The following is a 26564-nucleotide window of genomic DNA, read 5'->3' as shown; positions in this document are numbered from 1 at the left end:
AGCGGGCTGGATACGCTAAGTTGAATATAAAAATCTTTTGTTTTGAATATAAAAATAGGACCTATTTCATAAGAACCATATTCTTAAAGAAAGTGTTTTATAATATTACGCGGTGACAACCATTGTCTACATTTAACGTCATGGTTTATTATTGCAATGGAAACGTGCCCTGGTCTAAGAAGAGCCCGCAGCAAACGTAGCCAGGTTTTTTTTTGTTATCACCATCTCACAGTCATACGCTGTCTCGCTTCAGGGGCCACCCGCGAAGATGTGCGACAAGGACCGCTGCGCCGTGATCGCGAAGCAGCTCAACGACTTCCTGTACATGTACTACCGCGAGACCGACCTGTGTACAGACAGTGAGGACCGCGCCGGCTGCGTGTCCAACATACACTTCGCCCAGTTCCTCTACTCCGCCAGGTGAGTCTGACTATCGGCCCTATAGAGGTCGCTACAGCACACCAACCTACGCTCCAAGTCTGCTACTACAATGACTGTAACGAGTAATCGCTAAAAGTTTTATAAATTTAAAATGCATATAAAAATCTGGCAAAGTTTGGCAATCGCGGCCTGAGCGCTTTCTCCAATTAAGCTACGGCTCTCCTACCGTCGCTGCCGAAATTAGTATATGCCTTTTACATCAGTCTTATAGCGACTGTAGCGTCATCTATTCAAATTCAAATTCAACATTCATTTATTTCAAGTAGGCCTAATATAAGCACTTTCGAAACGTCAAGTCTGTCTGTTTGTAGTGACTCTACCACCGGTTCGGAAGGCAGATTGCTAGTTACCACCCTACCGACAAAGACGTGCCGCTAAGCGATTTAGTGTTCCAATGCCACGTCGCGTGGAAACCGATTAGGGGTATGACTACCATACTCCCTAAAAGGTTAGCCGCTACCATTTAAGACTGCATCGTCACTTAAAACCAGGCAGTGGCGTCCATAGAGGGTATGCACAGGGTATGCAGATAATATAAAATTAAGTAAATCTTCGGTAAGAGTTATAAAAAGCTTAAGGGTAGGCATTGTAAGAGTTTATTTATTTATTTCATTACATAAATGAAATGAAATGAAAATGAAATGAAAATGAAAAATGAAATGAAAAGAAAAAGAACTTTATGGTACACCTAACATAAATTAAATTATAAACAAAAACAACACAATAAAACACAGGTACAATGGGCGGCCTTATCGCTAAAAAGCCAACAAACAACAAAGGAAAGGGAAAAAAAACACAGACTTAAGGGTTAGATTGTACACAAGAGCAGAGCAGTTACCAAATTAAAAATAAATATCATCATCATCATCATCACATCAACCGATAGACGTCCACTGCTGGACATAGGTCTTTTGTAGGGAGTTCCAAGTTCCACGATTCTGAGCCGCTTGGATCCAATGGCTACCTGCGACGCGCTTAATGTCGTCTGTCCACCTCGTTGGGGGTCGACCAACGCTGCGCTTACCAGTACGGGGCTGCCATTCCAGCACCTTGGGACCCCAACGTCCATCCTTTCTCCGAACTATGTGCCCGGCCCATTGCCACTTAAGCTTCGCGACTCGTTGAGCTATGTCGGTAACTTTGGTTCTTCTACGAATCTCCACATTTCTGATTCGATCGCGTAGAGATACTCCGAGCATAGCTCTCTCCATCGCCCGCTGAGTGACTCTAAGCCTTCTTATGAGACCCACAGTTAACGACCATGTTTCAGAGCCATAGGTCATCACTGGCAACACGCACTGTTCGAAGACTTTCGTCTTCAGGCACTGAGGGATTTTTGACGAAAAGATGGCACGAAGTTTCCCGAACGCCGCCCATCCGAGTTGGATTCGGCGGTTCACCTCCTTCTCGAAATTGGACCTACCTAACTGGATCGTGTGTCCTAGGTATACGTATTCGTCAAAAATTTCGAGTGCAGTGTTCTCAACGATTACTGGTTGAAGCGGAACATGAGCATTAGACATAATCTTCGTCTTGCTCATGTTCATTCGTAGGCCAACCTGTTGAGAAGCTCTGCTGAGGCCATTGAGCATCGTATTTAGGTCTCCCAGAGTCTCTGCCATTATGACTACATCGTCGGCAAACCGAAGTTGAGTGATGTACTCGCCGTTAATGTTGATGCCAAGTCCGTTCCAATCCAGAAGCTTAAACGTCCTCCAACGCAGCGGTAAATAGTTTCGGGGAGATAACATCTCCCTGTCGCACGCCTCGCTGCAATTGGATTGGTCTCGTAGTCTGATCCTGTATACGAACTGACATAGTGGCGTTTTTGTACAAAGACTGCAACACTTGGATATACCGGTAGTCAATTCGGCATCTCTGCAGTGACCTAAACACAGCCCAAGTTTCCACCGAATCAAAGGCTTTTTCATAGTCCACAAACGCTAAGCAAAGTGGCCGGTTATACTCTTCAGTCTTCTGTATAACCTGCCGCAGCGTATGAATGTGGTCTATGGTACTAAAGCCCTTACGGAAACCGGCTTGTTCGGGAGGCTGGAAGTCATCAAACCTACGAGCGAGACGATTCGTAATGACTCTCGAAAACAGCTTGTAGACATGACTCAGCAGCGAGATGGGTCTGTAATTCTTCAACAAGGTATTATCACCTTTTTTGAAGAACAGAACCACCACACTCCTGTGCCATGCCTCTGGCGTTGTGCCTTGGTGAATAACGGAATCAAACAATCGCTGAAGGACTTTCAGTATCGGTTTTCCACCTGCCTTCAGGAGTTCTGCCGTTATTCCGTCATCACCCGGCGCCTTGCCATTTTTAAGCTGCTTGAGAGCCACACTAATCTCGTATAGGCTGACGTCTGGGATATCTTCGGTATAGTGTCGTGTTAATTTGGCTCTAGGATCCTTAGCCAAATCTTCAACAGGCGTCTGTACTGTGGTGTACAACTGTCCATAAAAGTTCTCAACCTCACCCAAGATCTCAGGTTTGGAAGAGACAAGACTACCATTATTGGTCTTCAGTCGCATCAACTGGCTCTGACCGATAGACAGATCTCTAGCGAACACTTTAGAGCCTCTGTTTTGCTCGATGGCATTTTTAATACGCTCTGTATTGAAGTGCCGCATATCACGAGTCTGTGATTTAGAGATCTGCCTATTAATCCGCCGGTAAGCGGACGCATCTGCTGTAGACTGTAGTCTCATCTCTTGCCTCTCCGTCATAAGCTTGAGTGTATTGGTTGAGAACCTATTGGCCTTGTTTCTACGGTGGGTCTTGTAGAATTTGGACCCGACTGTTTGGACAGTTTCCACCAGCCTGTTGTTCAAATCGTCCACAGTGTCGCAATCTGCTAGGCAACCGAACCGGTTCTGTAGTTCTAGTTGAAAGCTCTCGGGGTTTTGAATATGGGCACGAGTAGGCCGGAGTGTAGACTTCACCAGTCTGACTCTTTCAAGTTGAACGTTTATACTCAATGTGCCTCTTACCATACGGTGATCACTTCCGGTTTCAACCCTGTTGATCACAGAGACATCATTGAATACATGCCGTTTGGTCGACATGATGAAGTCGATCTCGTTTCTCGTGGAACCATCGGGGCTTATCCAGGTCCATTTCCTGTGTGTGTGTTCAAGAAGCGGCTTCTTGAAGAAGGAGTTCATCATATAAAGGCCCTCCTTCTCTATGAAGTCAGCCAACATTTGACCCCTGTGGTTCCGTTGCCCATACCCAAATTGCCCCACCCTCAACTCTGAACCAGTTCGCTCGCCAAGCTTCGCGTTGAAATCCCCCATCACAATATTGTAGTAGGTGTTCGAGGCATGTATGGCTTTTGAAATGTCCTCATACAAAACCTCTACATCCTCGTCTGGGTGTGCCGAAGTCGGCGCGTATACCTGTATGACCTTCAACGAATACCGTTTGGTAATTCTGAGTATAAGGTATGCTACCCTGCTCGACACACTTTCGACTTTTACAACATTGTTGACGAGAGACTTGTGGACGATAAACCCGACACCACCCTGTGACTGTTGGTCACCCTCCCGGTAGTAAAACAAGTTGCCGGATTCCAAGATTATCGAGTCCTCCCCCTCTCGCCGGACTTCAGACAATCCTATAATATCCCAGCGCAACTTGCTCACCACTTCTTCCAGCTCAATCACCTTTCCATCGGTCCTCAACGTGCGTGCGTTGTATGTTGCCAGGTCAAGTCGTCGGGGTTGGCAGCGGAATCTCTGCCGGAGATTCTTAACACCCCTTGCCCCGCCGTTACCATAACCGCTGCCAGATCTAGGAATAGCGGGGCCGCCGGGAACTAGGGGCTGTGGTTTTTTTCTCCTTCCCATTAAAGATATGCCCGATAATGACCACGCTGGGCAGGCGGGTTGGTCATCGCAGGGCTAGACTGATCGCCCCGGCGTCGCTGCTGCGCGACACCGGTCTGTGCCATTTGTTCAGCCTAGCCAATTCGAAGTGGTTATACCGCCACTTGTCGGTCGCCAGAGCCTCGTCGGTTAAACGGCAGGGTGCACCACGTGCAGGTGAGGTTGGCAATTTGGGAGGCGGACTGGTACTAGCCCGAAAACCCCGAAACACCCCGTGAAAAATAAATATATATATCATTTATTATATCATACAAAGTACAAGCCTACAACACAAAGAAAAGTGACTCAGAAGCAAAAAAAAATTACAAAATAATAACTAATTGGGTTTTTTGTGATTAATGGAAAGATCATAGATAAGTTTTATAGCAAAACTATTTTTTTTTTTTTCGCAATAATTCAAAAGTTATTTCAAAATAAAAATTATTTTTTGAATCCAGTACCGAAGACGCGCCGACAGCTTCTGAACAAACCCGAGCTTGTGACGTCATAATGTTAGTTTTCACTCATTGCAGTTGATGTAGAAACAATAAGTACAGTGTTTTGATCTATTTAATTTTGTTGTCATTGTTAAATATTTAAATTTATATTAAAAATGTCGAACCTCAAAAGTTATCGTTCTTGTTTTGTACCATTATGTACTAATACTACAAAAACAACTCCTGACAAAATGTTCTTAAATGTCAATTTATGAAATAAATAATTATATTTAATATAATGGTGAATAAATACTTAAATATTTTTATTTATTATAATATTTTTTAAATGACTTACCTTGATGCCTTGGCACCTCGAACTTCAGCAGAATTAAACCGAACGTCATTTAAAAAAAAATTGGTTATCATAAAAATATCAACATCAGTAATATTATCCGACTTTGCCTTCATAAATCCTTTATCACACATAGCTAATCGGAACCAACTAACAACTCGTTTTTTAGCAATAAATTTTCAATATTATTGTCTAGTCACGTATAAGCCGTAAACGCCGTACTGTTATTAAATAGCTACAACATTATGACGTCACAACTATGGTGACCAATCATGGCGCGTTTATAGACACGTGATTTTTTTTTAAATTTGATCAATTTTTAATTGTTTATAATTTATTGAAAATTTTTTTTTTTTAAGTTTTTTACTTCAAATATCTATATTATTAATAACAAAGTTTTAAAATACATAAAAAAAAATTTTTTTTTTTTTTTTAAAACCCCAATTAGGGTGGCATAAAATGTTTTCGAAGGAGTCTCTTGAAAATCGGTAGTGACTGATCGCCTAATTTGAAAGGGGAGAGAGTTCCATAGGCGAACAGCTTCAACTGAAAAGGATTTAGAATTGAAAGAAGTACTACATATTGTACGCAACTACAAAATACATATTTGTAAAACTTCACAAATTATTTAGATGTATAATATTTATAGGTTATAGTTGTTGGGTAGGTACATTTACATCGCAAAATACCTATGGGTAATTGTAAATATAACTGTGCATACCCTGTGCATACCCTCTATGCACGCCACTGTATGTAACTTGTAGTGTTATAATAAAAATAAAAAAACAGTGAGGCGGACCTAGAGGACGTATTGCTTCTATTGCTGCGCACGGAGAACTACGTGGCGACGTTCCTGGGAGATGGACGCGCCAGCGCCCTGTGCGTGGACCTGCCGCCCGCGCGCCGCCACCCCGACCCACCGCGCCACACGCTGCTACGCCACCTGGCGGCGCTCGCGCATGTCAACTGCAGGAAGTACCGGTGAGTACAACCCGACCTTATTTAACGGTCGATTGGTGCATTGGGAAGCGATCCCACTCTCTGAGTCCAAGGCTTTGGGTTCGATTCACACAACGGAAGAAAAAGTGCGATGAACGTGAATGTTTTTCAGTGTCTGGGTGTTTATCTGTATACAACCTGTAACGGAATTATGAAATAATATTGAAGGATGCATGAGTATATTTCATAAGGAATCACCCTGTAAAAATATTAAATCAAAAGAAGCATATTTATTTTTCCATACAAACGAATTCAAAACATTCTGAGTGTTTACTTATGACAACTATGGAGGGTAGAGGTAAGGAGGATCTGTCTCTATCTGTGTATCTGAATATATGAAAAATCTGTGTATATGAAAAAGTGTCGTCAAAATGTATTAAATTAGGATGGCGCCACATTTGCATCAAGGTAACTCTTAAAAGAAGCGCCAAATATAAATATTGTTAGAGTAGGCTTGAAAAATAAACAAGGAAGTAAGGTTATATTTACCACAATATTTTGTACAACGTAAGTTGTTGAAATTCTCAATAATTAACTACTTTAGTCGATAATGACATTAAATTTTTTAACTCGGCATACTTCAATTCATCTACGATTGCTACATTCATACCATACCCTGTGCATCCACCAGCGCCATTGTGGAGGATTTTTGAACTGTTATTTAGCGCATACAACTGGACACTTTTTCAACTTTTCTCCCATATAAGATGACTCTCCTTACCTCTACCCTCCATAATGACAACCCTATTGAAGATAAAAGACCGACACGTGAATAGTACCTACTAGGTACTCTGCGTGTACATTTTGCATGCGATGTTAGGGCTGTGTCTGATTTCTTTCAGTAAAAAGTATGGCACTGGTTTACACAAAAACTGTTAGCGTTTCGGTTTTACCGATAAGTCTTAGAGAGACAGAAAATAATATACCTCTTAAACCTCTGAAGTATTATTTCGGTTATCATTTACACGTTGTATTCATCTGTTATCTTAGTACCCATAACACAAGCTTCGCTTACTTTGGGGCTAGATGGCGATGTGTGTATTGTCGTAGTATATTTATTTATTTATTCTATAATGTCAAAGGTTATGGTATAAGCTAAGTTGTAGTCTCGAATGGGTGCGGTGCGTTTATTGTATCCACCCCTGTGTCAATGTGTCTGTGCAATAAAGTATTCAAACAAACAAACAATTCCAGACCGGAAGCTGACACCTCAAGCCGGTCGGAGCAGGAGGAGTCGTCGACCACAGACAGTGCACCACCACCACCCTTCACCAGCTCCGATGTCGTGCTCAAGGACTCCCTCAAAGAGGAGAAGCCTCTAAACCTCGCGCTCAAGTACGCGCGGTCATAGCATAAGACGCTTTAAATCCTATACGTTCGAACTGTTTGGAAATGTCCCACAATTGCAATGATTATGCAAAACGCTTATGAGAGGGCATAAAGCAAATAGGCGTGTTTTTCATATATTAGGGATACTGTTAGCTGCACATTATACGCTCCAACTGTTTAGAATTTTCTCATTGCTACATGCATTATGCGAAACGCGTAAGGTGCAACGCTCTTGGATAAGTTAAAGGTTGTGACGTAATAATGAAAGGTTTATACTGGTTATACTGCATATTACGCTCCAACTGCTTCGAAATGTCCCACTGCTGCATGTATCAAGCAAAACATCTAAAAGTGGGCATGATACGAAAAGCTCTTTTGATAAATACATATACGTCCGCTCTGACTGTTTAGAAATGTCCCACTACTGAACACACAATGCAAATTTCCTAAAATTCCTACCAAAGGGCGTAATTCCGCAGAAAAGGATAATAAAAACCGCATATTACGTTTCAACTGTTTAGAAATATCCTCTATCAATGCTTTCATTCAATACAAAAGCTATGACCCACAAGGTAATATTTTCCGTTCATATCGAAAGAAGCTGGTTTCCAATACAAGTCCGAAACATAAAGTCATAAGAACTCGCTGAATGAATCCCCTTTGCCCCTATAAAATGTAGTCACATTAAAAATATTATCAAGTAGGTATAAAAAGAATTTCGAATTATTAAAAAGCGTTTAAGAATTTTAGAATATAAACTGTCGTGAGTGAAGTGCTGCTTCGCGCGAAGAATCTCATGACTAAAAGCACTGAAAAGGTTCGAAACTAGTCAGGCAATATCCGACGAAATTCACGGGAATTCAGCCATCAATTATACATTTAAATAGTGTACACACCACTCGCTCGACAATGACATAGAATTGAAAGGTCAAGTAAGTCAATACATCCTATAGGATTCATTTATTTATTTAATGTACAATCAACAGGTTACGATAACTCTTATCAAACTAAACAAAACATATTAATGTAATATTGTCGACCCACATGCGTATAAAAAACTAGAATGTCAGTTAGAAAGAGAAAAATCGATTAAGAAGAGAGACATGAGAGTATAAGATCCATCAAGCTATGACATAAACTAGCCGGATCTAGTTCCGCGAACAAAAACATACATTTCAGAATAAATTACAAAAAAAAACAAATACTTAAATTATATATAAAATAATAAAAAAAATATACTAAGTGTTAACAATACCACAGTATTGCGATAGGATGTGGTCCTTCAGTTTTTTTTTTCTTAATTTAGGAAGACTATCCCCTATAACGTAGGTATACATAAAAAATACACACATAATCTAGGTGCTGAGACTCCTAGATTATGTATGTATTTATTTATATATGTATGTATGGCTTAGCGGGTAATTAATGTAGTACTGGAGTCCCTAGGGGCTTTTATGGTTTGAATAAGGAATATCGCGCACGGCGTATCTGAGTAAAATGTTGATTCTAATATTACTATCTCGCTCTAACGTATGATGGCGTCCCTGTCACTCACCAGAGCCTGTGAAACGCGAACCATAGAGTAAAGATTGTAAAAAAAACCCCTTCAAAACTTGATTTTATTGCCTCGCGAGGTGTGAAAAGTAGGGAGGAGCACTCAACTCGGGGTAAAGCTGCCTTCGTTTTGGGCGCCAGTAAAACCCTCGCTTCACTCAGGATTCTAGATGCAATGCGCTACGCTCGGGAGTTACTCTAGAATCCCTTGTTTGCTTGGGATTTATCCCGGCGCCCGAAACGTAAGACATTGCTTTACCCCCTTATACTCTTTCGAATCTAAAGTTACCAAAATTCTAGTAAGATAAATGCTAAATATAATCTTCTTTTAGCTGCACGTACGGTGTAGAAAAACGGGGCCTTATATGAGATTGTCTGGCTACGTTTACTTAATAGAACGCGTGAAAGTTAACTACTATTTTTGTCACCATCGTCAGCGCCACCTAGCGACAATCAATAGCCGTACATTGATAGTCACTAGTATTAACACTACCGTATTAACAATACATCGAACAGATAGATACGCAGATTTTGGCGACCTCCATGCACAACAGTGAGTGCCTTGAATTTAAGTAGGAGGTCCCAGGTTCGATGCCCGGCAGGGGAATTTTTGGAATTTATAATTTCTGAATTTCTAAAATTCAATTGATAAATTTCTGCAATTTCTTAACTCATGTTAGGTAAGTTTACCAAATTTTTATGTTGCGGTGGCCTAACTGGATATGTTGCGACTTTTTATTGTGTTTCAAACACACACTTATTATCAAATACTCATACGAATAAATACATTTAATTTATTTTCAAAATATCTACTGTAAAACTCTTTTTTGTCACTCTTTGGATTCCATACAAGTAAATGTTGATAGAAAATCTCACAATAGGTCCAAAGTTGTTAGTCGCAACAACGCGCGAGCGCTTTGCACTCTAAAACTAATAACAATAGTTTTATTTTACTTTACACTGATTGCGTCTATGCATATCTCACACAACGCAAATTTAAAAGGATATAATATTGTGCAATATTCTTGATAAAAACTTCCAAATCTGTTTCCTTAAATCAGTCTTCTTCTTTGCCCTAGCCTTATCCCAACATTTGGGGTCGGCTCTCCTCGTCTTTCTGCGCCAGGACTCTCTGTCTTGGGTTGTCACGTCAATTAGATTTGCATTTTTAATATCCTTGGCCACCGTCGTCCACCACGTGGAAGCAGGGCGTCCTCTTTTTCTTTTATGTTCAGGGCTTTTCGCACGGCGTGATCGTCACCGCGCCGCATAACGTGCCCGTACCACCGTAGTCTGCCTTCCGTCATTTTGTCGGTTATAGGGGCGACCTTATAACTGCCTCTGATGTATTCATTACGCACTTTATCGAGTCTTGTTACACCTGCTGCCCATCTCAACATCTTCATCTCGTTAACGTGCAGTTATTGCTCATGCGTCCTTTTTGTCGCCCAGCACTCCGCGCCGTACAACAAAGCAGGGCGAACCGCGGTTTTATACACCTTTCCCTTGGTCTTTAAGGGCATTCTGTTATCACAGAGGACTCCAGATAATGCTCGCCACCTATTTATTTCCTTAAATCAGTACATTAGAATAAATAAATATACGAAGTTCTCATAAAAATTACCCAGTGACAAACATAACATCAGCTGTGCTTTCATTATAAGAAAACTCTCGAGCATATGTATATGCTTTCCTCTAGCATACCGCAAGTGATAATTAACTGTCCAGGACCAAACTCGGTCCTCACTAATGAGAGGTCGCAGTCTTACGACTGAGCTATAACCAACTAATTGCCTTACAATCCGTTTTAACAAACTCTTAATTCAGGTATTTTTTTTATTTTCCGCACACACTGCGAATTGGTAAGCGAAAAGAGAAATCAGCGCCACATTTTAAAATAGAACCTGAAATGATTTCACGTACTTCGAGTTCTTTTTTAAATCATTTATAAACTTATTTAGTATAATAAAAAATTACTTGCAGCTTAAAAAAAAATCGGAATATAAACAGGGTTAAATAAAATACCAGAAGTTTGTTAAATAATACTTGACTTTAACGAATTGTCAGTACAAATATAATTATTATGAAATTATTACGGATAAAAGTTGACGCATAATAACGAACAAAAAAAATTGGGATCGACAAAAGTCAACAATAAACATAATTCAATGTAGTCGAAACACTGTCTTAACTATAAATATGGTAAATTAATGTTGTGAACTGATCGGAATATACGCCAAATATACGCACTGTCCAAATCCTGTGATCATGTGAACACATAATTATTGTAATTTAGCACAACACATTTTGCTAAGGTACCATAATTATGATAAGATTTTATGGGAATTAAATCTTTGGATGTACCTTTAACTTTCCGGCATAGAATTCGATATATTTTTTTAATGTACTTTCCGAATAAAAACGCGTTTGCCAATTGTCCTGTCCGAAAAAAAACGCGTTAGTGATTTTGCGAACGAAAATATCTAATTTAAAGTTAGTGCTTTTACTGAAGGAGAACATAATATTACAATGATCGTACGTTTGGCTTTACTATAAGTTTTATTTTTAGAAAATAACGCCCGTCTGTTAAATTATTAAAAGTGTACTTACGCGTAGTACTTAGTATAATTACGGTGCATTCAAACCAGTCCACATAATTACGATACTACTTACGATAACTAGTTACGATACTACTACTAGCGATATGATATCGGCTAAATTATACTTATGTGTTTGATTAGAGGGTATATTATTGTGGCTTTGTGATCATACACCAATTCTGGCAACTATCTTGCTAGCGGCTTAACATCAGAGTGTCTAGTGTGAGATTCGCTAGCTTCTATAACTTACTCGATCACGTGAAAGTGAGCTACGATTGATATGATTTTGAAGAAACGCCATCTAGTGACATTACTGGGAAACCGCACTGTCACTAGGTGGCGCTCTTTCAGTACTATACAAATCGTAGTTAACTTTCACGCTTTCGAATAAGTAAACGTAGCAAATCTCACACTTGGCACTCTGGTTACTAGTTAAAGGTTCTGTCGGCGATGCTTAAATAAGGAATAGTCTGGCCACTGAGCGCGTACATAACGGGTTATACCTATACTCAGCGGGACACCATAAACACAGTAAATATATTAAGGCAGTAAGTAATAAACCGACTAAAATTCTGCGATAATACCGTTTCGAACGTTTGTTCTTTGTTTCCTTTTGCTTTAATAGATTTACTGTGCCATAACGAAGAACGTTTCCGAAGCCCTCAAGGATTAGTTATAGCTCTCCGGTAAACGTAGACTGAGCTAGCTGTAGTGAAATGTACTTAAATAAAATACATCAAAGATTATAATGAATATTTCTCATCAGTTGTCTCACAGACTAAATGATAGATAACTGAATACTGGGTGTAGAGTGCATTTTAACTACTATTTTTACCAGATTAGTTCATATATGCCTTTCATGTCCACTTAAAAAAAGCATCCATGCTTCTGGGTCCTGAATCCTTTTCAGGGCTAGGCAGGAGACAAAAATTATGTCTACCTGCTAAAGCACGGGAACCGAGAATAGGAGACGTTTGCTCCCGTTTATTATTACACATATTATTTGGATATTATTTCCACTAGTGCGCCAATTCTCTGAGAGTTGATAAAGCTGTGAGAGAAGATAAATTGTTTATCCTTTCCCCGGGGGTATAATTGGCTCCTGCCAATTCTAGCCGTGCTGGTAATTAAACAAAATCTGCGCGTGATATGCATTTTGTGACGAATCTATAAAATTCAGTACACATAAAATCAAGGGACCTGATTCACTTTTATAAACATGCTATGTGTCTCAGTTGATCTGTGTGCTGCAGTCTCGTTGATCGTCCCCCCTTTTTGTAAATAAGATTCTTTCGTGATATATTTAATGGAAAAGTTATGAGTTTGGAAAAAAATAGTTATAGTTTGGAAAATTGGAATAGTTAGTATGCATATTTTAATATTTAATGAGTGTGTTGTGATTTTAGTAAATACAATTTTACTTACTTATCTGTGAAAAAAACCGAGTGTGTACTCTTGTACACGCGTTAGAAGTTATACTTTTTGGCGTAACAAGATAAAAGTCTTTATCAAAAATTGTATCTTTCGCCTTATTCTACGTTTGCAGAAAAATTACACTAACAATAGAAAAAAGGTACGTTTGCAGTAAAAACTAAAATGTTGATTATAGCTAACTTCATAGTGTCGGTTTTTTTGTGACGGTGTGCGCGCGCATCGTAAAAACTCCCCATTTTTCCCTAACGCAAACAAAAAAAGTATAACTTCATAAACGATGTTATTTCTATCAGATTAGCAGACTAGCCGTGTGTTGGAGAAATTTACGGGAATACAGTCTATTTTAAAATGGTCTTCCATTATCATCAGCATAAATGTTTTATTACACTTGACCTCTTCTCTGATAGAAAAGAGGTTATAGAGTAAAAGTCCATCACGCTTCTCTAAAGAGGCGGGCTGGTCCAAAACCTGTCATTGTTTACTGATCATTGTATTCCTTTATTTACATGAAAGTTGGTGGCATATGTACATTATCATTATTTAAAAGTATTAATATACTATAGTATTTTATTAGAAATCTCATTTGGAGTTCGCCTTATTTAATATATTGAAGAATGGTGTATCAGTGATTCGATAACGATGCTAGTCGAAGATCATACTCACACGCGCATTGATTGATTACTTAATTCAACCGATTTCACTGTATATGTATTAGGTCAGTGCCAAATGAATGGTCCAATTCAAGAAATCCCTGATTTACGTTTGACCATAGCTTCTTTAAGAAAAGTTTTTATTCCGTTCTTATTTCGCCTACATTCAAAAAGAAACCGTAAAAAATAGTAACAGAACTATAAATTTTTCCTTTTATCATATTTCATGATTTCTTTGCTAGGAAGATCCAAAACTGTATGATGCTAGTTCTGTAAAAGTGGATTTTAATCGGGCCATTCAATTAGGTCCTTGTCAGTAATCACGCGTTAGTTAAAAAATATGAATATATGAAACCTTAAGTATTTATTAACAGATTTTGTTTTAATTTCTATTTTTTTTTAATTCTCAGCGCACACCTTTGTTTCTTACCCGCTGGCATGATCGCGTAGACTTCCCGATACTTGTAATGCATATCAAAATATAGTTGTGGTATTTGATACTATTCACAGCAATTATAAAGATGCCATAACGGCCTCCCATGTCGCAGTAGTCTTATAAGTGAGAGGTCCCGGGGTCGAACCTCGGCTGAGGCAATTTGGGTATTCACTATTTCTGAATTTTCTCCGGTTTAGCAAGGCCTAAATGCCCTCCCTCTAGCAGTTTAGCCCGCTACCATCTTAGATTGCACCATTAATTACCATAAGGTGTGATTGCAGTCAAGAGCTAACTTGTAGTAGAATTAAATTAAAAAAAATTGGCAACCTCACCGTTGTAAAGTGAAGCATGCTAGTGGAGTGGACACGTCGGTGTGCGTTGACCGTAACTATAGATTTTTTTTTTAATTGTACGATTTATTTATATTAGATAAACAAACCAAAGTATTTTTGTTGGCAGCTGAGCTGGTTTGAGATTTTTTTTTTATAACTAAAAAATTATTATTTTATTTTAGTTATTTAGACTGATTTATTTTAAACAGACATTTATCAGCGTTTATCTGTAGAAGGCTAAAAAATATGTATACTCTTTAGATGTTATACTTCTAATTGTTTCTTGAAAAAAAAAAATTTTTTTCTATCTGGCAATACCAACGGACGATTGACGATTTTTTACTAACAAAAATCGGAATAAACCGGCTGGTATCAATTTCATGTGTGCAAAAGTATATTTTATTTTAAAAATAGTTTTGTTTACTATAATAATGTTGTAAACTTATAAACGGAGCTTATGATTATTATATCGGCATAGCTTAGTCTTAAGTAGTGCCATTAGCAATACAAAACGCAGTGTTCAAATCTTATGCTTAGGTGGTTGTTGCACGTCGGAAGAGAGAAAGCTTCGCTCGAATTATATGGTGTGATGGTTTTAATCTCATTCAATAAAAATATATTTTCAATACGCTGAAATAAATGATGAAAAACATTAATTTTGTTTTACTTTGCAGCCCTTGAATATCCGCTTTTTTTGGCAAAAATTACCTACTTACAATTGGACGTAGTTACACGATAAGGATCCAATCCACAAAACTACCAAAATTGAGTTAACTACTAAAGTTAATACCAAAGAGACCGTAAAGGTCGATATTTTCGTTCAGCAAAAAGATCCCAGTGAAATACGAACACATGACATTGTCATCAACACTAGGTACCAGTCCACATGTATGGCAGGCATTTATTATGAATCAGCTGAAAAAATCCAATCCTCATGGATCATTAGTGAGAAACAATATTTATAGGTTATAGTTTAAAATAAATAATCTTAAAAGAGATTAAAAATTAATAAATTTACAAAATAAATTGCCGACGAATACGTGCAGGTTATTAGGAGTAGTAAAAAAATGGTAAAAGAGGACTTCCTGAGCTCACAAAATATTGAAAAAAATATAGTCAACAGAAAAACTTTTACAAACAAGCAAAAAACTAATTGGTTACAAACAAAAGTAATTTCATTAAAAAAGAGGAGAAATATATTATTTTCATGAAAAGTGAAATAAATGAAGACCAGTATTGTGAACTTAATATACAAAAGAAAATGAAAGGAAAATCTTGTGATTTTTCTGAAAGGGACTTTACCATTTTGTGGCCTATGGGCAAAAAGATTGCTCAACCTAAACTAGATGATCTGAGGTCAATGTTCCACTTAATTCCAAAAGATTGTTTAGACTTTTACAAGTCTCTACAGGGGGATGAAAATATAGAGGACGACCTCGAAGGATTCAGTGGTCAGCCTGATTTTCATATTGAAAATGTAAGTCAGGAAGAATAAGCATATTAAAATAATGATTATGCAATGAATCTCATTTTTTACAATAATTATCGGTACTTATCACATTTTTTTTATATATTGATAAGAAAAGATGTGTTCGGTTATATGAATTAATTTTTTTTTATGTGAATTATTAGTAGTTTTATTTATTTTTCAATATTTAGTTAACATTTCATGATGTGGTTCCTTATTGCGAAACATCATTTTATGCTGGTTTTATTGAGAATATAATTTATCAAAAAGGATCCAAACCCATATATTCTTGAATATTATTTGAAATATGAAATTAAACTTAGTAAATTTGATTTAAAGTTAAAATACAAATAGTTTTCCTTCTAATTTCAATAAAACCAACAAATTTACAGCACAGCATCATAGAAGAATTCCGATGCAAACTTTAAAATTCAATATCTCAAAACTAGCTTAATGTGGATTGGATCCTTATCGTGTAACTACGTCCAATTTAATATCAAACTGTCTAACGTTTGCTACTATTTAATACATAGGATCATATTATAAATAAGGAATCTTGGTTTAAAAAAGTCGTGCCCTGTCCCACCTTCAGACTCCATCTGGGGGAATCGATTTACTAAAGGTAGATCTAAATATAATTAATAACAAGTTTTGTTCTAAGCTTTAAACCCAAAGTATGTGTACACAACTTGGAATTGTATCGTGAGAAAACCTGTACCTATATATGTGAATTCTCCATAACGTTCTCAAGAGGTGTGAAGTGTAAATATCCGAACTTGCCCAGCGTCGTGAACGCCCTAAACCTTTCTTATGCTGAGGAGATCCGGAGGTGTACCGGGATTGGGTTGATAATGATGATCTATTTGGACCGTATTGCAATTAGATTTTATGATTAAAAATAAGTTAATTATATATACATAAATAACAAAAAAACTCGATGGTATTTTCAGTACCTATTTTTAACGTAGGTCTTGCATATTCCTGCGGAGTATGAAACCGACGAGAATCGCGACTGAAGAAATGAAAACTCATTAATCATGAGTTGCATCGGAGTTGCTTCATAGTTCGAATTTCTTCTAGTAGATTCTAAACCTGTCTCGTCGCAACCATTGCTAAAGCAAGAAAAATCGAAGTACCGCCGGAGTATGATTACGGAGGCTAATTCAAATTTTCATAACATATACTTATATGGTAGGTATTCTTCTAGTTTTCTTCATATAGTTGAACACGTGCAATAAACCAGGAGTGGTTTTATACAGCGTCCTTATTTTTCAGAATGAATTCCAATCTAATAAGGATTACCTAAAAGGGCAGCAAAAAGTAAAAACCAAAAAAAAATGTGTGCGTGTGTAATGAAACGACCAGCTGCTTGATTGTGACTGTTTATTCGTAAAACGTTTTCCGTCTACCCACATATAATTTTCTAAGTTAACTTAAATACACAACATCTTTCCCCTTAAATAAACTAAAGATAATAGTTATGCTACTTAAATTACCACCACCATATTATGACAATATCACTATATTACCAAATAAGACATGTTTCCCTTGATTATTACATAACTAATACATTATTTTTTTTTTAAAAAACAATGCCAGCTGATCGCGAGCTCTGTTTGCAGCCTTTCGAGTTCGTTCGGTGCCACTGGGCGAGCTACTTGCCGACCTAGAGTTAGCCTCGCCGTAAACCCGAGGCTCCTCAGTTCCACTAATATTACCCTCAGCGTCGCCGTACATACTGACACGATCAGCACTATCATCACCTTCCTCCTTCTCTCCAAAAGAAGGAAGAGGTGACTGGCCTCCCGTAGGATGTTCGGCTCGAATAAGATGACGCCGATTGCGTCTATATTTTCTACCTGAGCTATCGATAACAAAATAAGAACGCGGCTGTCGTGCCGAAGCATGCACTATCATACGACGTCTAGTACTACCGTCTAGTACTACTACCGGTTCACCAGCATTTAATTCGGGTAAATCACGCGACTGCCTATCATAGTAAAGTTTAGCACGTAAACGATTGTTATTTATATTGATATAATCGGAATTATTGTTTCTTTCTGGCATCAATTTATTTATATGCACCGGGAGTCTTGTATTTAATCGTCTACCCATTAACAACTGAGCCGGTGAACTAACTCCGTCACGCGGAGTCGACCTGAAATTAAGCAAACCGAGATAAAAATCTGATCCGGTCATGATTGACTTTTTTATAATATTTTTCACAGTCTGTACCGCCCTTTCACTAAGCCCGTTCGCCTGTGCATAATTAGGCGATGTGGTGGTGTGTCTGAAACACCAGTCAACACTAAACTGACGAAATTCTTTGGAGGAATAGGCAGGACCGTTGTCAGTTATGAGCTCATCAACTATTCCGTGCCTTGCGAACTGCTCTTTCATGGCTAATATAACCGCCCTGGATCCTGCGTTAGATATAGGACTGACTTCTATGAAATTTGAGAAATAGTCTACTAGTATTAAAAAGTATTTTTGACGAAACAGGAATATATCCGAGCCAACCTTTCTCCACGGCAGATTAGGTATTGAATGAGAAATCATCGATTCTCTCGCTGGCCTAGCGGCGTGTTCAGCACACGCAGCACACGTGCGTACCTTTTGCTCCACGTCGCGAGACATACCATTCCAAAACATGACGTCACGCGGCGTGCGTTAAACTGCTTGTACCACTTGCGCCACGCGTCCGCCCGACTTGCCGGACCACCCTCCAAAACGAGGTCCGCGGGAGGCCTTGCGTGCTCCATTTGTTGTTAAGTAAATATACGACGCAAATATTAATAATATTCCGCCCAAGCAGTGTAATGGAATCACTATTTAATGAAAATAATCCCACCGCTGTCACCATGTAATGAAACGACCAGCTGCTTGATTGTGACTGTTTATTCGTAAAACGTTTTCCGTCTACCCACATATAATTTTCTAAGTTAACTTAAATACACAACAGCGTGTACTAGTGTACACACGTAAAAAGTGAAACTTTATTACTACTAAGATTATTATAGCTTTAATTTAATTGTAATATTATTATTATGGCTTATGGTAACTGAAATATGAAATATAAATATAAATAAATAAATATACTACGACAATACACACATCGCCATCTAGCCCTAAAGTAAGCTTGTGTTATGCGTACTAAGATGACTGAAGAATATTTTTATGAATAGGTAATATAAATACTTATAATATACATATAAACACCCAGACACTGAAAAACACTTATGTTTATCACAGAAACATTTTCCCGTTGTGGGAATCGAACCCACGGCCTTGGGACTCGGAAAGCAGGGTCGCTGCCCACTGCGGAAGTCGGCCGTCAAATATTGTTTACATTCCATAAAAACTCCAGCAATTTTAGTGCCGGATCTTGTTGTTAATGTTTGAGGACTTTTTTTTTATAATATATAAAATTCAAATAATCTTTCAAAAATTCAACTAGCTTCAAAGATTTTTCTGATGCATATCGGTTTTTTATCATTATTGCAACCGAGCACGAAGAGGGAGGAGGAAGAAGAAAATTATTAATATCGTCCAACTTCTGATTTGGAGATATATAAAGTGCAACAATCAAAAAATTCATCCTATTTTCCATTTGGCATTGAGCCATACATAAGTCAGGAGAAAGAACAGAAAAATCTATCGATGAAGTTACAATGTTAACAACATCATTAGTATTATGATATATTATTGCTTACGTCTTCAGCCGTTTAAATTTTGCAATGCATTTGAAGTTCGAATAAACTCGAATCAACCGTCAAAAGAAAAAGACGGCGCGTAACGAAAAAATGTGATGCGTAACTGAAAAATGTTACACAAAATTTTTTTCCAACCCCGATAAAGAAGTTTCACTTCAAAAACTAGTGCAAAACACCTAATATTTTTTTTTTTTGATTTACATTTAATAAACCAAAAAATATAGAATGAGTTTAAGAAATTTGACTTAGAGCCCTTTTCTAAATATCATATTCGATAAATGACGAATTATACTTATATAATGCAACCGGTAGAAATAAAAACAAACATATAAATTAAACATTTATTTCGGCAACAACTCTTTCTTTCTGTAATGGCCATAAACCAGCTTAGAGGCTCGCCTTTGTTCTCTTCAGCAAATAACGACCAGTGATGTTTCTTGACAGAGTCAACCGGGATGGTCCAAATACCTGTCAAACATAATGCAACTTTAATAAAATCGGAAAGTTCCACGCGTAGGTCTGTAGTTTTTACTGTCATAACCCATAAAAGACCAGACAAGCCGGAAACATTACAACTGTGGATATCGAACCTCTTTGGAAGTCGCCCTTTAGGAATATTTTGGGCACATTCAATAAGTTTCGCAAATTGACTTCACTCGTAGAGATAAATACGTTACGTTGTGCGCTTATTTACACGTACATCCAATCCTTACGGCCACTTGTTTAAATGACGCTCAATTTAGCGTGAACTTTGCAAGAAAGCTTTTGGAAGACCGCAAGCCGTAAAACGTATGCCGTCTATTGCCGTACTTACGATCGCAGTGTTGTCTTGACGTCGCTGTCGTATGTGGTTGTGTCTAACACGAGCCGTACACCGTTTCGTCGCTACGTCACGGTACGTCTCTACCCGCAAGGCGCGCCGCAGGCAGCCTGCGATACGTGTGCTCGGGCCGCTACTAACGTCTGAAAGGACTCGCACGCACTTTCTCTACGAAAGTCGACGCTCGGAGCAACGTTATGACACAGTTTTGGACATTTCAAACAATATAAGCAGATGATTCCTCAGGCCCTTGAGGCGACCGTACTGTTTCACCTAAAAGCAGTTCTGTGTCGATAGCTATCTACGATAGGCGACACTCGTGTACTGTTGGGATAGTACGCTTTATACTGATTTATAAGCCCACGTGGCGGATGCACCCGTTACTCTGCTCAGAAGCCGCGCAAGTAAAGGGAGCAAGGTGTCATGCACATTAAATAAACAGGAGACAAGGTGAAACAAAAAGAAGTACGTTCCAAAAAAGGAATTTAATTTCATTAAAAAAAAAAAAAAAAATGTACATCTAAATTACCTTACACAGTTAAATCTTAACAATTAAATTGTAGTCATGTTTAATTTAGATCCAATTATAAATAGTAATTTATTGCATATGGAGGATATGTTAAAAAAATTAACGGCAACGGATCAGAATGTAATTTGGCGATAAAAAATTTCAACATCCATGTTAACTAACTACAATTTGTTCATAAGTTACTATAAGTTAATTTAAACTAGACGAGCGCAGAGCTGCGATCGTGACCGTTTTCGTTTGTAGCAATACTAGGTACGCGCAACACGCGTCCGCGTCGCAACGCATCGGATCGGACCGTATCGGCGCCCGTCGGTGGCGAGCGCTCTGTTGAAGCGTGGCCGCTAGTAGCGCCTCGCCGTGCCGCCGCCGCTACACAGAAACACGCAGTTTCACACGCCTGTCGCTTCCGCCGGGCATCGCCTCCCGTGGCCCCACAACAGCGCCCGCAAGTGGTGACCACACTTAGCACGCCCCTATACAATTTTCACGTCTACCCCGAACACTAGTAGAACCGTTTTTATTCGTTATTTTTTAGAAGGTTGCCCGTTCGCAGTATATTAGCCACCAACCAATGGATTCCACGCTCATGGAATTCCCACTTTTATGTTGCTTATGTCCTCCGACTTCTTATGACTCGCTCGACTCCGTCTATCCACATAATGACCGACCTAACACTGTTGCTGTATTCATCCAAACTTATAATATCGATGTGATTCCGTTTACTTACTTTTGAACTCGGTCACTGGCTCTAATTCGGCTGTACACAATTATCTGAGTTCAATAACATGTTTTTGTTATTATTAATTATGAACTTTTTCTCAGTCGTTTGATTTAAAGAAAAAAACAACTACACTTATTTTTAATTTTTTTAATTTTTATCAAGACTTAAAAATTGTTTCGTTTACAATGTTGCACGAAAAAGTGGCTATTTAATTTAGAGACTTATGTACAACTAAATTAGCACCTTAAGCTGCAAAGAGAGGTGCAAGAGGCGATGTCGGCGAAATAAACGACTTGAAAATAAAAATGAAATACTTCATCACCTTGATATACAACGTGTAAATGAAAACCGAAATAGTACTTTCAAGCTTTAGAGGTACATTATTTTCTATCTCTGACACTTATCTGTAAAACCGAAAACCTAGTTTTTGAGTAAACCATACTTTTTACTGAAACAAATCAGATACAGCCCTAACATGACATGCAAATTTTAATCATGTAACTCCTGTCGCTTTATAAGGTACGCGTTGCGTAGCGTAGGTACTATGCACGTGTTGGTCTTTTATCTTCAATAGGGTTGTCATAAGTAAACACTTAAAATGTTTTGAATTCGTTTGTACGGAAAAAATAAATATACTTCTTTTAATTTCATATTTTTAAAGGGAGACAGGCACCTTATGGAATATATTAAAGCATCGTTTAATATTATTTCGTAATTCTGTTACACGTTATATATAATACTACGTCCGATTCGTATTGAACTGCATTTTGAAATTCTTATACTCAACATTTTTGATAACGCACAATATAAAGTTTTGACAGAAGATTGATTCTCATGAAATATTTAGTTTAGTTAAAAATATTAACTGCCTAACCTGTGAATCCATACTCTAATCGTTTCTACACGACATCGTACCGAAACGCTAAATTGCTTAGCGGCGCGGCACCTTTTCGGTAGGTTGGACGAAGCCACTTAAAGTATATCAGCAAGGCTAGCATGGGCAGGAGACAATTATCTCCCTGGGTAAAGGATAAAAAATTATCTTTCACAGCTTTATCAACTCTCTGAGCACTGGCGCACAAGTGGAAATAATATCAAATAATATATGTGTAATAATAAACGGGGGTAAACTTCTCCTATTCCCATGTTCCCGTGCTTTACACGTTATTTATATCCCCTGTCAGTGAATATAATCGGGGAATATATTGGTTGTCTCCTGTCTGTGCTAGCCCTGCTGTAGGTAATTGTTTGATTCTGAATAAAATCTCAAGTCTTTACTTTGAAATCGAAAACTGTGCATCATTCAAGAAAACCACCCTATTTCCCGAATCTACTAAGCTTGAATCTGAATGTCATAAGAACCGTGAACTTAATTTGACTATTATAATAACAACCAGAGAGGAGAGACTGTGCATGGGTAATGTATACAGAGGTAGAGTATATAGTGCTAGAGTCAATACTAAAAACTCTTGGTTTTTCAAAAGTGCATAAAAATAATACTATTAAGTAGGACCTATAACTTTTCTTACCCACGGTACAGTCGCAAGTTAACCAAAAATATGTTTAACTTGCGACTGTACCGTGGGTGGTGTGGTGTGGTTACGACCACTCCTCCTATTCCCGCGGGTGTCGTAAGGGAATTTAATGGAGAGCGGGCAGTAGCGTCCTCTGTGCTACTACTACTGCAACCACCAACCCGTCTGCCCTCCCATGGAGTCCTTTAGTCCAGCAGTAGACTGTTATAGGCTATTGATGGACTGGTTTTTCTCGCGATTTTTCCCACGTTAACTAAATTTCGTGTTAATTGTATATTGCCTCGCAGATACCTTATACCTTAACCTTAGAACCTCCCGTAAATACAAAAATATTTTGTTTCTGAATCTCCTAAATTATACGATAAAACAAATGCTCATGTTAAACTGACTCCTTTTGTAAAGTAATCTTTAAAAAAGGATTATTATTAATATAAGGAGTATTAGTAGTTATAGGAGAGAATTTATTAATATTGTATGCCTAATGAAGATTGAGTTCTCACATTTTAATTTTAATTCTCATCTTCATTGAATCTTTTACAAGAAAGGTAGTTTTGCACAACTTTATTCATATTAATTACTTTATTTTAATCTAAAGGCCACTATTTTTGTAGAAAATAGTATTTCATGTTCTAAACAGATAAATCATTTCTATTTTTCTACTGAGTTGATTTAGAAATACCAGTATTTTAGCTTGAAATCCTATTATTAGAAAAATATATATTATAATTCTGAATAAAATTTCTAATATAGAAAGAATTATCAAAATTGTTTAATAATTTCTAAGTTTAACTGTTTACTAACCCGCCTATGTTTCTTAAGTTCATCAGTCCGAAGTCTGAATAGTTTATAATAAAATACAAGAGGTTTTTTTTTAAACAACCCTCAATTGTGTAGATATAAGTTTATACTGTTAAAAATAAACATTACAAATTGCACACAAATATTTGTGTCTACAAGATTGATGCAGTTTTGTGTCCCAGTGTAATTATTATGAGAAACTGAAGTGTAACTGAATACATACTGATATGTGAACTCTCTGGTTGCCAAATAGCTTGAGTGAAGGTAAATGCAACTCACCGTCCCATTGGAGGGTACTGTTGTGCATAAGGGTCCCGGTCATAGCCAGATGTTGCTCCGTTTGAGGCCCGCCTGGAATTGTAGTTCATTTTTATTACTTTTTGTTAGGAAAGAATTACTATTAATTGAAAAGACAGATTGCTTAGCTATAAGTATTTGACTATATTATGAATTTGAATAATTCTCTATCTGTAGATGTTGTAAAGTAGCTGTACACTATCTATAATACACTATGTATCAGCTGCGGAGAAATTGTAAATCTAACTTACTCCCACAAAAATTAAAAATTGCATAGTTCTGGTTCAAATTCAATCTGCATTAAATAATATCATATTCATTTCATTCATTTATAGCCAAGATTTTTTTTTTTAAATAGTTAAACTTATTACATGGTAGAATTTTTTTTTATTTATTTAATTGGTTATATGGTAAACCTGTCAAGTAATTCATTTAAAAAAAAATTGGTTTATTGCATTGACTAACTGTTGTAAAACTAACTATTGTAAAAGTATGTCAGTAACTAACTTAAGAATTTATTTATAAATCACAAATGTAAGGATCAACATTCTCTTGTAAATTAAGAAGGAATAAATAAAGCTTTATATTATTATAATATAGCCTGCCTCATTGTGTTACATCTATCTTGTAACTTCTTGGAGTTATGTGTGTTTTTATATAAGAAATTAAATAGCATTTGACTTATCAGAGTATAAAACCTGAATGCTTTGCAGTTCTCCAGAATTTACTCAACAAGCAAGTGAAGTCTACCTATCCGTACTTGGACAGCATGGTGGACTACAACCTTAACTCATCTCATTCCAACAGGAGAACTGTGCGCTATGATCTGATGGATCTTTTATGGATTGATAATGATAATTAATAAGGCATAAATGGCGATAAATAGTGAAGGGAATGTTATCTAATAATGCGAAAAAGAGGCGTTTTTTTTAAAACTCACATGGATGGTTCGGCTCGTCTGCTATATATGTCGCCATTTCCCACTGGTGCAACCCTTGGTGGTGCTCTGTCATAGGCAGAGCTCATTGGCCTTCTATCCATCATATCTCTTTCATCAGGGTACATAGGTGCGCGACGCTCGTCTGGGTACATAGCTGCCATGTCGTCGACCGGAGCAGCATAAGATCTTCTATCATCTGGGTACATTGGTGGGGGGACTGCGTACGGGTCGCGAGCGCCTCGACTGTCCATGAGCGCGAAACCTCGTCGGTCCTCCCCACCGTAACCATTGTACCGATCATCGTAACTTCCTCCGCCCATCGGCGAACGGTCCATACTGCGATCGTAAGATCCACCGTTCCTCATGGACATACCGCCCATGGGAGGACCTCGCATTGGTCCTCCCATACCGCGGTCGCGTACGGGAGGATACGGAGCGTCTCTGGGGGGACCAGCGCGCATTCCTCCCCGCCGGTCCAACCCTCTCATTCCTCCTCGCATACCACCGCGACCACCACCTCTAGGACCTCCTCGCTCTTTAATCCTTCCTCGCTCTACAGTTATCAAGGCGCCATTGAACGTAGAATTATGGAGATCCCGTATAGCCGCAGAGGCTTGTTCCTCTGTCTGCATGTGTACAAAGCCACATCTGTTCATGATATCGCATTCTGTGACAACTCCAAAGCGTTCGAACAACTTCCTCAACTCCTCCGGCTTCGAACCCTGCGGCAAACTTCCCACAAAAACTTTCGTTTGCTGAAAGACGCAATATTATACAGAACAAACACTTACGTAATCTATGAAAATATGATGCACACAACAGTATACGTACCCCGACCATTGTAAATGTGCTATTTGTATTGCTATCGCTATGTATTAACAGCGACTTCACTTTTTAATTAATTATAACCCTAACTTTATTTAAATTTCTTACAAAATGGCTGCGGCCCGCTAAAAAATACCGCTAATAAACGGCGGGGAAAGAGGGGAAATTTTGAAGGGAAAATAACGCCATGGCGTCATATTTGTCTATGCCTCAGGTTCCGTGGTCTTTGTTCTGTGGTCTGTCTCTTTGCTTTTAATATGGAGGGTAGAGGTAAGGAGAGTCATCTTATATGGGAGAAAAGTTGAAAAAGTGTCCAGTGTATGCGCTAAATAACAGTTCAAAAATCCTCCACAATGGCGCTGGTGGATGCACAGGGTATGGTATGAATGAAGCAATCGTAGATGAATTGAAGTATGCCGAGTTAAAAAATTTAATGTCATTATCGACTAAAGTAGTTAATTATTGAGAATTTCAACAA

At 38.1% G+C, this 26564-nt stretch overlaps 2 protein-coding genes across 4 annotated transcripts in view; one reads left to right on the top strand and one right to left on the bottom strand.

Annotated features, from left to right (window-relative positions):
• The window catches only part of LOC120632021, a 51256-nt gene extending 41046 nt beyond the window's left edge, over window positions 1-10210 (top strand). Inside the window, exons 16-18 of the mRNA XM_039901770.1 lie at window positions 254-420; window positions 5896-6087; window positions 7300-10210. Coding sequence (XP_039757704.1) covers window positions 254-420; window positions 5896-6087; window positions 7300-7456 — 516 coding nt within the window. The 3' untranslated portion in view covers window positions 7457-10210. The remainder of the gene's footprint in view (window positions 1-253; window positions 421-5895; window positions 6088-7299) is intronic.
• Window positions 10211-19948: 9738 nt separating this feature from the next.
• Window positions 19949-26282, bottom strand: LOC120632071 (RNA-binding protein 4.1-like). Of its 3 annotated transcripts, XM_039901844.1 has the most exons (5): window positions 26093-26282; window positions 25262-26016; window positions 24304-24375; window positions 20436-20577; window positions 19949-20089 (listed from the first exon to the last, which is right to left on the bottom strand). In XM_039901844.1, the coding sequence occupies exons 1-5, from the start codon at window positions 26099-26101 to the stop codon at window positions 20009-20011; spliced, it is 1059 nt and encodes a 352-aa protein (XP_039757778.1). In that variant the 5' UTR covers window positions 26102-26282; the 3' UTR covers window positions 19949-20008. The 3 variants fall into 3 exon arrangements, with proteins under 3 accessions (XP_039757778.1, XP_039757780.1, XP_039757779.1); XM_039901846.1 differs by lacking the exon at window positions 20436-20577; XM_039901845.1 differs by lacking the exons at window positions 19949-20089; window positions 20436-20577 and adding an exon at window positions 20791-21339.
• Window positions 26283-26564: the final 282 nt, after the last annotated feature.

The sequence above is a fragment of the Pararge aegeria genome, chromosome 19 (genome assembly GCF_905163445.1).
Source record: "Pararge aegeria chromosome 19, ilParAegt1.1, whole genome shotgun sequence".
NCBI classification, from domain to species: domain Eukaryota; kingdom Metazoa; phylum Arthropoda; class Insecta; order Lepidoptera; family Nymphalidae; genus Pararge; species Pararge aegeria.
Note: the sequence above shows the minus strand (reverse complement) of the source record. Positions and strands in the feature narration are given on the sequence as shown.

Bases quoted from the DNA above. Each gene is read 5' to 3' on its own strand.
- LOC120632071 (XM_039901844.1), bottom strand. The intron at 20,578-24,303 runs GTGAGTTGCATT...TTCAGACGTTAG, and splicing joins CAGTACCCTCCAATGGGACG to TAGCGGCCCGAGCACACGTA. The intron at 20,090-20,435 runs GTAAGTACGGCA...TATGTTTGACAG, and splicing joins GTCAAGACAACACTGCGATC to GTATTTGGACCATCCCGGTT.